This window comes from Lathyrus oleraceus, chromosome 1, assembly GCF_024323335.1.
Source record: "Lathyrus oleraceus cultivar Zhongwan6 chromosome 1, CAAS_Psat_ZW6_1.0, whole genome shotgun sequence".
In the NCBI taxonomy this organism is placed as follows: Eukaryota; Viridiplantae; Streptophyta; class Magnoliopsida; order Fabales; family Fabaceae; genus Lathyrus; species Lathyrus oleraceus.
Genome location: NC_066579.1, coordinates 434,386,587 through 434,400,202, shown reverse-complemented (window position 1 = coordinate 434,400,202; position 13,616 = coordinate 434,386,587). Strand labels below are relative to the sequence as shown.

The window sequence follows — 13,616 nt, the reverse complement described above, 5'->3', positions numbered from 1 at the left end:
GAATGCAATGTTAATGACCTAAGAATGAAATGTATATACAAATGGGAGGTGCAAATTTGAGGTGCTACAGCAAGTATGATACAATCACATAATGCTTGGTGATCTCTCCCAAAACAAACGCAATGAAAAAAGGGTAAGTAGGATGCCAAGGTGTGTTCCCAATGCTAATGCATATGAAGAGATTGCATGAGGGATCTTAGGGTCAAAATTGAGGTCTTACAGCTGCCCCTATTTAAGGACATTCTAACTGAGGCGGTGAAGGTTTAAATCTTCATATCGACTCAGTAGAATGGGCTTAAATAACAACATATAGAACAAATTTTGGTCCCTAAGAGACCTCATGAATCATATGATATGAATGTAAAAGCTAATTCTCTGTGGGGAAATATTTACACAAATGAAAAGAAATCAGAGACACTGAATATCCACGGGAGCATGATGCATCACGTAAGGAAAACTCACTAGGAAGACAGATACTCTGAGGGGATAGAAAGGGTAGGCGTAGGCCATGCTACGACTTACAATTTTTGGGAGACTAGAGGAATTCCATAAAAATGGAAAGACTCAGCCGAAGAAACAAAAGAACCTCTGCAGAGGATACAAATAAATCAGGATAAAACTGACGTACTTGAATCACTACGCCAAAAAAGACCTATGAGAGCGCTTTTTTTTGCCTTTAAAAGCGCTTAAAAGCGCTGCCGTAGGTGGCGCTGCTATAGGTTTTAGCAGCGCTTTTTGTTTACTAAAAAGCGCTGCTATAGGTTGTCAATAGAGAGCGCTTTTTAGTAAAAAGCGCTGCTATAGGTGGTATATAGACAACCTTTAAGAGCGCTTTTTACTAAAAAGCGCTCTCTATTGACAACCTTTAGCAGCGCTTTTGAGTAAAAAGCGCTCTTAAAGGTTGTCTATATACCACCTATAGCAGCGCTTTTTACTAAAAAGCGCTCTCTATTGACAACCTATAGCAGCGCTTTTTAGTAAAAAGCGCTCTCTATTGACAACCTATAGTAGCGCTTTTTACTAAAAAGCGCTCTCTATTGACAACCTTTAGCAACGCTTTTTAGTAAAAAGCGCTCTCTATTGACAACCTTTAGCAGCGCTTTTTACTAAAAAGCGCTGTCTTTTCCTCTAGTAAAATAACAAAACGCTGCCTTCAGTTTAAGCCTACCATTTCAACCTGTAATATTTTTTGGGAATAATCCCATAAACCTGTAAATCAAGCCTCTCTAATTCAAGCATTTGGAGTCATAATTCAAGCATTTGTAATTTTTTAAACCAACACAAGCAAACCAACACAAGAATGAACACATTTGGAGTCATAATTCAAGCAAACCAACACAAGGATAGATAGGCACTGAACACATTTGGAGTCATAATTCAAGCATTTGTAATTTTTTAAAGCAAACCAACACAAGAATGAACACATTAATCTATCCATGAAATTAAAGATATCACTAAAATTATAAAGAACTATACACAAGTCAAAACTAATATGTTATACGGCCTATTTGGAGTCATAACTAATCTGTTAAAAATATAAAGAACTATACACTTGCCAACCAGAAACCATTCTTCATCAAAGTATTCATGTTATTTTGAAACCATTATATACTAATTAATCTTTTCTCAATAAAATATTGACACAATTCCTCCTTGATTTGTTCCAACTGCAGTCTCGTGTAATGAGCACACTTGTATTCATCAAAGTACTACATAACAAAACATAATATGCATGATTTAGTTAAAAGTAATAAATAATATGAAATATTCGATAAATATTAAAACAAATCCTAAGTTATAAATCCATACCGTGATTGGAATCTCTATTTGATTCATATTAATGATTTCCCTCATAAACCTCATTACAAAGTATCCGCAATCGATACCGTTGCGCTGTAGAGGACACTACATAGAAAAATAAATAAGAATGTATAGTTATCTTTTCTTATCAAGTAGCATCACTATTATAAGCAAAATTGTGAAAATTAAAGTACCTGCACTTTTATCCACGTAATGTTGCTGGATTTAGTACGTGGTACTCGAGCTTGTCTTTGAGATCGGAACACTTTTATTGATCTAACAAAATAAAAACATATATTTAGAACAATCTCACATAAATATACACGAATATTTAGAACAGTCTCACTTACGTATCAACTAATTGCTTCATATCCGGATAATTTGTCCATTCACCATCTTCACGGGTCCCAATTCAGTTCTCATTCCCATGTTTACCATGTCCTTCCTTACAAGATGTACATGCATTTGCTACTTGCTAGTTATGATGCAGCATCCATTCATTTTAGGGAATATCTAATTGTGAACTATTAATATCATATAATTAGTTATGCATAAAATGACCCATTTAACTTCAAGTTCTCAAGGGTTCAGCACTTCAGCTTATAGTTCTCAATATGCACTCCTAATGTTATACCATAAATGCCACCAAGAAATTTAAGGGTAGTGATTGAAAGAGATTTTCAGTATATTTTTTAGTTTTTATTAAATTATTCTCAAATTATGAATATGTAATTGTGTGGAAGCTGGCACTGATCAAAAGGACAGATAAAATCTCCCTTGTAAAAACATTAGGAAAGGCGCGTAAATAACAATATAATTTATTAAATATAACTTACCAAACCAGTATGACCCATCTGACCACATTTGTAACAAGAAATTTCTCCCAGTATTGCATCAGCAGTATTGACACAGCACAAATGGCCAAATGTCTTGCAGAGATAACATTGAATCTCCTAATCAAACAGAAGAAAGAAAGAAAGAAAGAAAAGAATCACTGACTGAGCCATTCATATCCAATGTAAGGCACTATTCTAATGAAAACTAAACCAAAAACCTCTAGCAAATTTGTAATATATGACAAAAAAGAAAAGAACAACCTTGAGATCATCCGGTGAATAATCATTCCTGCATGAAAACATATCATGCCCAGAATTCCCACACTTCAAGCACACCGTTAAGCTTTTAGGAACACGTGCCGACATGTGCTTCTTTGGACAATCTTTGGCACGGTGGCCACCTTTCTTACAGATATAGCAATTCGTCTACAGAAACATCAAGCAGATCTCAGTATAAACACTTTTAAACCTTCGGATGCCAATAGGCAAGCAAACATACCTTAGTACATTGCTTTGCAACGTGTCCCAAACCACCACATACATAGCACGGTTTCATCCGCTTCGCTTCTGTACAGTTTACAGCAGCATGACCTTCCTCGCCACAATTATAGCATGCTCCCCAACTACTATCTGGAGGGTCAAAATATCTTGGACCCCGCTGATAGAAAAGAAACATGAAGTGATATACCCAACTAAGCATTCCTCAGCTTACAGTATTTTGAAAATCAATCAATCACATTTCAGATCAAATATATCAACTCACAAGCAGCTTTCGCAGAACCACATTGTCGCCTATCTGACCCGAACTTGCTTCCAGATCCACGGACTCACGGTTCTCTGTAGTTTTGATTATCTCTTCCACCTCTTGATCTGCAGCTACAATAACCTACAGAAAAAAGAAAAGCATTACAAAATATCCAATGTATCTCACCCAAATCCTAGAAACTAAAAAACCTCAAAACTTAAATTAAAAACTTATACAATGCAATTTTTGAACTAATTTCCCATTTTCAGTACAATCTTAATCTAATTGATTTCCAAAGGAGTAGTTTGTGTGTCTATTCCAATTTATCAAAATACGCTAAGAAAATTCAATTCTATATAAAATCAATAAAAACAGAAGAAAATAGAACACTTTTTCAGAAATTAGAAGAAACCAAACACAGCATAAGACGTACACTTGAAAACCCAGAGTCCACCATTAGCTTCGTCGTTTTCTTCTCTTCCATCATTTCCCAAGCAGTGATCCCACTCGACCCATCCAAAACGCCGTCGCTTTGCATCACCTTGAATTCAGATTGCTGCGATGGCGAAACAAGAGAAGAATCAACGCCGTTTAAAACGGCGTCGTTTGTTGCAAGCTTTGCCTCTCGCGCTCGTAGGGCCTTTTCAACGATTCTGAGACTCAGATCTTGATTGGCTTCGTCATCATCATCATCGCTACTGAACACGAGTGATGGCGTGGAAGCGCCGTCGAGATTGTCGGTTGCTTCGCCGACTTGTTCGTGCTCTCTTGCATTGGCTTTCGACTTCTCCTTCTTTCCCATGCCGCTCAGAATTCAGAGTTCCGAAGTGTAAACCCTAATCAAACGCAGGTTCGATAATTTTTACGGTGAACACTTCGATAACTTGGGATTTAGTTGGATATCATACCTCGTCCAATTAAACAATAACATTGAACGTACGTCACTTTTTATATTTACTTTTAAGAAAAACAAATCAATATTTTAAATCAACTTTTATTGAAGGTAACAGTACTCAATTAATTATATAAGTATTTAAGAATTCGCCTTTTTTTTACATTAATTTTTAAAAGATAAAAACACGATTTATTAAGAAATAAGATTTTTAAAATCAATATTTTCAATTAAATTTTTAAAGTAATCATGATTCTATCTATTTTTTAAATTAGATTTATTATAATTTTTATAAATGACCTATGAGAGCGCTTTTACCATGAAAGCGCTTTCATAGATGTGAGACTGAGACCTATAAGAGCACTTTTACCTTAAAAGCGCTTTCATAAGTCTGAAACCCATGACACCTATAAGAGCGCTTTTACCTCAAAAGCGCTTTCATAAGTGTGAAACCCATGAGACCTATAAGAGCGCTTTTACCTTAAAAGCGCTTTCATAAGTGTGTGAGACTGAGACCTATAAGAGCGCTTTTACCTTAAAAGCGCTTTCATAAGTGTGAAACCCATGAGACCTATAAGAGCGCTTTTACCTTAAAAGCGCTTTCATAAGTGTGAAACTCATAGATGTGAGACTGAGACCTATAAGAGCGCTTTTACCTTAAAAGCGCTTTCATAAGTGGAGACCTATAAGAGCGCTTTTACCTTAAAAGCGCTTTCTTTACATAGGCAAATTTTTTTTCAAGCTATTACAGCGCTTTTTTTAAAAAGCGCTTTCTTTTTTGTGCTGCCAAAAGCACTTTTTGGCGTAGTGTTAACTGTGGATTTGGAGGTGGGAAGTGATTAGAGATGGTTCATTCATGTTCAGACAAGTCTCATTTGACATTTCAAACACTCACATTGAAAAACTTGAAGTCAGATCAAGACTTTCCCAAAATAGCAAGTGACCTGTAATTTGAACTTTCCAAAAATGGCAAGGTTTTGAACCAACTTCAACTCAAGATTACATCATCAAGAAAGCTTCAAATGAAATTTTGTCCAACATGAAAGTTGAATATCTTTCTCTCCCATTTCCAAAAAGTCCACGATCATGAATTTCTCATGTGTGGTTGAGGAGATATGATCCAATCATGGCAAAGTGTGTTTGAAAATTCAAATGGGCATAACTTTTGAACCAAAGCTCCAAAATGAGTGGTTCTTTTTGCATTTTGAGCCTCATAACATGTACTTTCCAAGCATATCATTACATGGCTTAAGTTTCCTTTGCATGGGCATGTGCTTATTCATGAAGATTTGTGAAGAAAATTTCATAAAACCACTTTGGATGATTATGTGCATAGAAAACCAATTCCAATGTGTACATGGGCTTGTTTTAAGTGTATTTGGATCAAGTTTGTGTACTGTTCACGTGCTTCTCATGCATCGGGGGTGAAAATACCAATTAGTGCAAACACTTCATAACTTGTTAATCTTGATTAGCTTTGGTTAAAACAAGTTTTCAGCATCATTAGCATGAGGTATATAAGGATAATCCCAACTGTTTTCATCATGAGCACACTTTTCAGATCTGAATCTCAAAATCACTCAAAATTTTCTCTCAAAATCACTCAAAATTTTCTCTCAAATTTTTTTGCGAATTCTTTACACATGGACCTTTTCTATTGATGAATTCATGTTCATGAAGCATATTTGAGTAGGTTTGTACGTGAATTCGAAGCCAATCGTGCCAGATGGGATCATATGCGAAGCTTGAAGGTTCCATGGAAATCGCAAATTGAGCTGGATTCAGTTGTGTTAGAGCATCCAATTCATCATCAATCACTTCAATAAGCATTGTGGAGGAGATTTGAGGCTTGGCTGAGCCTGTAGCACGCGGTTCCAGGTTCTTCTCATCAAGAAGGTCAGGTTTCGACCTTTTTAATTCTCAAAATCTTTGTGATATTTGTGTAGATCCTTCATTGGTGATGATGCTGATGTAAATTTTGAGTGAAATGATGCACTGTACACGAAGTTATGCGCGTTTAAAGTTTTGATGCCATTTTTTCTTTCCTTCGATTTGAATTTATGGTGATGAATTAGAACAAATTGACATTGGATTTGGAACCTATGCATGAAGATGATTCGAATGGTGTATCTATTTGTGATTTCTGGACATGTTTTTGGTTTTCTGGAAATTTGTTCATCGTGTGCATGAGGAAGAAGATGAAGTTCATCGTTTCCAGAACTAGCTATGATTTCGCTAGAGATTTGCTACGAAATCTTCATGTGATTAGCTACGAAATTCCAATTTTCCAGCGCTTAGGGTTTTAGAGCCAAAACGCCGTCGTTTGGTTGGGGCGCCAAATTCAAATAGGGACAGGGTTCGAGCCAGGCTGAGCGCGTTTCTTCACATATTTCATCATTTTCACATTTTTTCCAATGCTATTTCCATTTTAATTTTCAAATTCTTTCCAAACTTCCAAAAATCATTATAAATTGAAAAATGCATCAATTTCACTCCAATTTTTTGCACAATGCTCCTTATCCTGTCTAGTTTCTTATGAGTATAAATTTGCAAATTGTGCACGGCTGGATTTTATTTGGTGCTAGGTTGATTGAACATGTATCCATTTATGATATTGCCTTGTTCCTTTCATCATAAAATGCTCAAAAATAATCCAATGAACCTGAAATTTTGTGTGTAACTTCTAGACACATTGCTGGACATTTTGGCTTTGGTTTGATATTTTTTCCATGCTCCATTTCTGTTTTATGATTATGCTAACTTGGTGTGACAATTTGTGTCACACAATTGGTTGTCTGATTTTTGCAAAGTGATTGCCATGCCTAATGATGTCCAATGCTTCTGATTTTTTGTATGTTGATCATGTTAGATGTCTTGATTGTGCATGAATTTTTCCAGATTTGTTTTGAATCATTTCTGTTTTGATTTGAATTTTTCATTCATGATGATCACATATGAACTTTGAAATTGCCTTTAACTTCACTTGATCATGAAATGCATTTGGTTAATGATTTTGATATGAGCCTTTTTAGGATATGTCAAGATGTGTTTGAAGTTGCTTCATGTCAAGTTTGAAGTTCTGTTTTGAATTTTTGATCCTCTTTTGACCCTAGGCTTTGACCTAGTGGTTTGGACTTATCATTTGAGTTGTGATTTCAGGTTCAGATGCACATTGCCATGATTGGAGTGGCTCATTCATTTGAGCTTGATCATTGGTTGATGTTGGCTAACATTGTGTTATTTTGTAGGCTTTGAGAACAAATTCACTTGTGCTTGTGCCTTGCTCATTGTTGCCTGATGCTTTGTCTGTCTATGTGATTAACTGTTGTTTGTTTGTCTGTACAGTTTAACTGATTGGATTAGATTTTTTCATAGGTACCTAAGTGGCTTTGAGTTCATCTTGAACTTGCTTTGCTAACTTGTGGTTTGCTTACCACTAAGGTATAACTCCTTTGACTTCATGTAGTCTGGAAGACCTGTCCTGTTATGTGGGCAGGCACCTGTCTGAAGTCCTCCTTAAGAGGCAATGCTTGTGTTTGTTTAATTTTGTGCCCTGTACATTCAAAGACCTCCTAAGTGAAGAGGCATTGGCAGATACAAAGGATGTGCAATCCATCCCCTGCTATTCAGTTGAGTCATTCATCCTGCTCACACCATTGTGTTGATGCACTTTGAATATTAACCCAAGATCCTGTTGAGTCAGTCATCTGTGGAGAAGAGTTCCTACATTCTGAACTCCCACACTTTCTACTTTGAGTCAAGCTCTCCCAGGCCAGGGATAAGAGCTGTGAGGTCTTATCCTCACTTCCCATTTCATCTGCTTCACCCTAACTCTCAATGTTAGGGTTAAGAGCTAACCACACCCTTTTCCAGTTGGCTTGTTTGTCGAGGTTGATTTGACCCCTTGACTAAAGCCTAGCCTTGTGTGAGCCACTTGTTTGTATATAGTGTGTGTGCTTGCTTTTGTGCTTGTGATTGATTGTGCTGCTTAGGATAGCTTGCTTCCTGTGCAAGTTAGATAGAAACCTCAACATAGGGATCGTATGCATGACAACTTCTAGGCTCGAGTCGTAGTCTCCCTAGTAGTTTGTGTCTCCCTTTGTCTCTGGTTAGGCTAGAAGTTCTTTCCCTATTTAGGGGAACTACGTCGCCCTGATCCTCATACCAGATGAGCTACGTAGGCAGGAGATGAGCTGATCTCTCCGGGCGCCCTTTTTCTTTTTCACCCCTTTGTGTGTGTTAGGAGTCCGACGTAAGTCCAGCGATTGGCAGTTGGTTTCCTGTGTCTTGTTTCCTTGTTGGAGTCTGACGTAAGTCCAGCAATTGGCAGTTGGTTTCCTGTGTGTGTTTGTTGGTTCGGAGTCTGATGTAAGTCCAGCGATTGGCATTCGGTTTCCAGGTTTGCCTGTTTGTGTGGAGTCTGACGTAAGTCCAGCGATTGGCAGTCGGTTTCCTGTCTTTGTTTTGTTTGGCGTGCGTTAGCCGAGCTACGAGTGCTCTGATTCTTCTCCGATCAGAGAAGATACGTATGCATAGGATGCAACATCCTAGCGAGCACGTTTCTCCTGTCCTGAACTACGTCGACTCTGATGTCTGTGCTTGACAGACTACGTAGGCCCAGGATGCGATATCCTATCGAGTCCCGTGTCTTTTGTCTTTCCGTGTTTCCTTCCAGCCTTGTGCAGTTTGTGAGCAGTTTTTAGCAACCTTATCCTCTCTTTTGTGCATGGATCCCGTCGAGTACGACGGATGCGTAGGGGTGTTAATACCTTCCCTTCGCATAACCGACTCCCGATCCCATATCTCTCTGGTTGCGAGACCATGTCTTTTCTAGGTTTACTTCGAGTGTTTCCTTTCCCTCTTTTGGGATAAATAACGCACGGTGGCGGCTCTGTTGTTTCGTTTTCCCGCCGGTTTTTCGCGTAATGCGACAGCTGGCGACTCTGCTGGGGAATAAGAGAAGTTGACCTCTTGCTGGTCCATCTTCCCTAAGCGAGTCGCTCCTAGCGCACTTTAGGATAGGTTTTGGTTGCTTTACTGTTTTATTTATTGCATTTATGATTATGATGTGATTGTACATATGTGCATTATATGTTTGCATTCATCATATTTTCATTGTGCTGGCTGTGTGTTTGTCTCTCTGTGGGGTGGGAGTTACAAGAGGTAAAAGGCCCAATACCCAGGCTATGAGTGAACTCTAGGACACCTAGGAATAGAGTGATTCATGGGAAGCGGGTGGTATGGTGCCACTTAGCGGAATATGATATCACGAGCAGTTCAGACTCTGATGGGGTATTATCGGTGCATACATCGGGTGTGTACGTGATGATATTCTATGAAAGGGTTGTTTATCCTGCGTTTCTCTTGACCTTACCCTGACCTAGATGACACCCGTGAGTGGAAAGGGATTGAATCATTTGCAGGTACAGATGGTGACTATGGTTCAGATGAACTTATGGGTACTTACTTATGACACGCCGGAATTCTGTCTGCGATATCTATCAGCGGGTTCCGTTTATTTCGGATCCCCGGGTTGAATTTGAGGATACTTGTTCAGAGGATCTGGTTGTCATCCGTTAAGTGGATTTTTTGTGATGATAGTGATATATTCCCCGGTTCCATTTATTTCGGAACTCCCCAAGTTGGATTTATGGTTACTCGGGCCCTCAGATGATTGTGATCAGTTCAGAGACCGGTCCAGTACAGTTGATCCTCAGATGACTTGGAAGATGGCATAGTGGCCTGCCTGCATGCATTTGCATCATTCCCATTTTGCATTCATCTGCATTTAACCCATGTCTATCCGTACTCAGGGTCCATTTTTGATTGAGATTCTGGTCGAGAGACATCCTGATGTCAGAATGTTATTGTTAAAATATTATCCGTCTCAATGAAGCTAGAATCAAAGGATAGAATATTCCTCATACGGATAGACATTGCATGCGTGAGTCATATTAACCTGTTTTCTATTTTGTAGGTGTCAGTATCTAACCGGTGCGCATAGCTCTTCCGTTCAGACATCCTGCCAAACTCAACAAACTCAGACTGATGGATCCGCCTAACGCTGACATTCTCGAATTGAAAGAGATGATGAGGGAGTTGTTCAAAGTCGTGCAGGGGCTCGCCTCAGGGCAGAAAGTAATTGCTGAGAGGTTGGAGAAGATTGAGAAATGGCTGATAACGGAGAAAGTTCAGGGAAAGGCTCCGGCATCCGTAGTAAAGAGGCCCTCTAGCAGTGGTCAGCTCAAGAAGGAGGTTGAATTAGGTGGTATGCAGGCCAAAGAAGAACACGGTAAGGATCGTTACCACCCTTATGCTGCCACTGTAACCATTCCTGTCGGTAATCCACCTGTGCAATAGCAACAACCGCCACCTCAACAGAAAGCACCGAAAGCTAAGAGCCAAGTGAAGAAGGGGACGGATCGTCGGTTTGATAAGCCACACGTGACTTATACCCTTCTGTTCAAGAGGTTGAGGGATCTTGGGTTAGTTCAGCCGAGGATATTGGTTCCTGTAGAACTGCATCAGAGGCCTACAAACTACGATGAGAGTGCCAAGTGTGAATTCCATTCTAGGGCACCAGGACATAACGTTAAGGGTTGTAGAGCTTTTAAGCATGCCGTCTAGGACATGGTGGATTCTAAGGCCATCAGTTTGGCGCCAACACTGAATGTTAATGCTAACCCCGTGCCAGGTCCCGTGGGGGTGAAGGTGATGTTAAAGGACAAGAGAGGAATAGAGGTGACTGAGGGGGATCAGTTAAAAACTCCAATGTCTGTGGTCCATAGGCATCTGATGAAGAGTGGAGCTTTCCCTGGTGGTGATAATTGTTGTGCGGCTGTCGCTACAAACGGGTGTGTAGTGATGGGGAAAACGATCCAGAGAATGATGGGAGTAGAAATGGACGGTGAAAAATTTGAAACACCAAGTCAGGCAGTTGAAACCGTCAAGGTGGAGAATGCTATTCTTGCTGAGAAAGAGAAGAAGCTGACCATTTCTTCTTACAAGCAGGCCATGGAAGTGGTGAAGAACGGAGAAGCCATAGGCTGGGGAAGGATCATAGACATTGTGGTGAAAGCGGATATGTTTGGGATTGGCTATCTGCCAGACCAAGAGTCGTCTAGACAAAACAGAGGACGTCATCCACCGTTCACATTCATCAGTGCAGGAATGCTGGATCCTGGTCACGCCTATACAGTGGGTGAAGAGATTGACCGTGACCGCGAGCTTGAGTCGTGGATAAAATCGTGCGTACCAGGGAACTGGAAGGCCTCAAAGATCACCACCGTCACTCATCATGAAGAGTAGTATTTCTGTTTTTCAATTCTGTTTGCATGAAAGCCATACGTTTTGCCCGAAACGTAATGGTCCATTGTAAGGGCCACCTCATGTGTTTCATTTTGCAACATTTTGCATCATTAATAAATGGATGTTTTTGTAGTAAGAGCGGTGCTCCCTGTCTTTCATTTCTTTTTGCAGTTTAAAAAATAAAAATGGCAATGTTTATTTTCATTTTTCTTTCCTTTTGATTTGTCTTGTTCCGACCTCAAAAGTGACTATCCTCCTGATCTCATTGATAACAATTCGGTTACACCTTTGTATGACTTCGACAATCCGATTTATCATGCCAAAGAAGAAGGCGAAGAAGATTGTGATCTGCTGGAACTAGCCAGGTTGTTGAAACAAGAGGAGAAGGTGATTCAACCACACGAGGAGCGATTCAAGATTGTTATTCCAGGCACCGCCGAGGTCAGAAAAGAAGTGAAAGTTGGGGCCGCTTCAGAGGCAAGTGTCAATAGTAGAATGGTAGCACTGCTGAAAGAGCATGTTGATATCTTCGCCTGGTTGTATCAGGATATGCAAGGGTGGAATACCAATGTTGTGGGGCACAAGCTACCATTAAGAGAAGACTGTCCTCCAGTGAAGCAGAAGCCGGTGCCGAAAAAGGATGGGAAGGTGAGAATGTGTGTGGACTACCGAGATGTGAACAGAGCCAGTCTGAAAGATGATCACATTGATATGTTGGATGATAATACTGCTCAGTTCTCGGTGTTTTCCTTCATGGATGTTTTTTTTTTGTCGAAATCAAATTGATTTGTTTCCAAATGATATGGAGTAAACATTGTTCATCACACCAGAGAGCACCTTCTTGTTATAAGGTGATGCCATTCAGTCTCAAGAAGGCCGGTGCCACGTATCAAAGGTCTATGGTGACTTTGTTTCATGATATGATTCATCGTGGAATCGAATGCTATGATGATGACATGATAGCAAAGCCCCAAGCAGAAGATGGGCATCCGGTAGACCGGGGCAAGTTGTTTGATCGGATCGAGACAACTCAGACTGAGGTTGAGTCCGAATCAGTGCACTTGTGGAGTGCTGTCCGGTAAACTGCTGAGGTTTATTGTGAGCGGATAAGAGGAATCGAGGTCGATCCTGCTAAAAAAAAAAGATATAAAGAAGAAAAAGCAATACGAGAAATACCTGAACCGAAAACAAAAGAAGGTTCGTGGTTTCTTAGATAGATTGAATTGCATTTCACGGTTCATATCTCATCTGACAGCCACGTGGGAACCCATTCAAGAAAAAAAAGAGATCAAAAAGTCAGGTGGATAATGATTGCCAAGGGGCATTGAAAGATAAAAGAATAAGTTGCAAGAACCTCTGATTCTGATGCCTCCTGTGGAAGGAACAACTGTTACTCTGGTACTTGACAGCCATCGAGGGGTCTATGAGGTGCGTATTGTGTCAGCATGACGAGTCTGGTCGAAAAGAGCATGCAATTTACCTTAGCAAAAAGTTTATCGACTGTGAAACAATACATTCACTGCTCGAGAAAACTTGATGTACTTTGGCATAGGCTGCTCGCCAACTGAGACAGTATATGCTGGTTCATACCACTTTGTGGATTTCCAAGATGGATCCGATCAAGTATGTGTTTGAGAAGCTAGCATTGACCGGACGGGTTGCGAGAGGGCAAATGATTTTGATTGAATACGATATTCAGTATACCTCTCAGAAAGCAATCGAGGGGAGTATATTGTCCGATTACATCGCCCCGCAACCCATTGAGGATTATCAACCAAGGAAGTTTGAGTTCCCTGATGAGGACATCTTGAGGTGCTCAAATTGAAAGATTCTGAGGAACCGATCCCGGAGGAGGGGCCTGACCCTGAATCCGAACGGATTCTGATGTCTGATGGGGAGAGGTTAATGTGGATGAGTTAGTGTCGTTTTGGTTACGTCGAAAAGATCCCACATTCCTTTTGTTGCCCGGATAACATTTGAATGCACCAACAATGGTGGCTGAGTACGAGGCTTGTATCCTGGGTATCGATCTTCG

The 13,616-nt window shown here is 39.9% G+C and overlaps 1 protein-coding gene across 2 annotated transcripts; it reads right to left on the bottom strand.

Moving 5' to 3' along the window:
* Positions 1 to 1,586: 1,586 nt before the first annotated feature.
* LOC127080455 (cold shock protein 1) lies at positions 1,587 to 4,332 on the bottom strand. 2 transcript variants are annotated; one of them, XM_051020781.1, is made up of 9 exons: positions 3,815 to 4,332; positions 3,400 to 3,522; positions 3,136 to 3,294; positions 2,898 to 3,062; positions 2,637 to 2,753; positions 2,151 to 2,324; positions 1,995 to 2,076; positions 1,810 to 1,905; positions 1,587 to 1,709 (listed from the first exon to the last, which is right to left on the bottom strand). In XM_051020781.1, exons 1-6 carry the CDS (start codon positions 4,181 to 4,183, stop codon positions 2,298 to 2,300), a joined length of 960 nt encoding a protein of 319 aa, XP_050876738.1. In that variant the 5' UTR covers positions 4,184 to 4,332; the 3' UTR covers positions 1,587 to 1,709; positions 1,810 to 1,905; positions 1,995 to 2,076; positions 2,151 to 2,297. The 2 variants fall into 2 exon arrangements, with proteins under 2 accessions (XP_050876738.1, XP_050876732.1); XM_051020775.1 differs by lacking the exon at positions 2,151 to 2,324.
* Between the last annotated feature and the right edge of the window lie 9,284 nt (positions 4,333 to 13,616).

Bases quoted from the DNA above. Each gene is read 5' to 3' on its own strand.
- LOC127080455 (XM_051020775.1), bottom strand. From the start codon at position 4,183: ATGGGAAAGAAGGAGAAGTCGAAAGCCAATGCAAGAGAGCACGAACAA. The intron at 3,295-3,399 runs GTGAGTTGATAT...CTTTTCTATCAG, and splicing joins TGGTTCTGCGAAAGCTGCTT to CGGGGTCCAAGATATTTTGA. The intron at 3,063-3,135 runs GTATGTTTGCTT...ATGTTTCTGTAG, and splicing joins TTGCAAAGCAATGTACTAAG to ACGAATTGCTATATCTGTAA.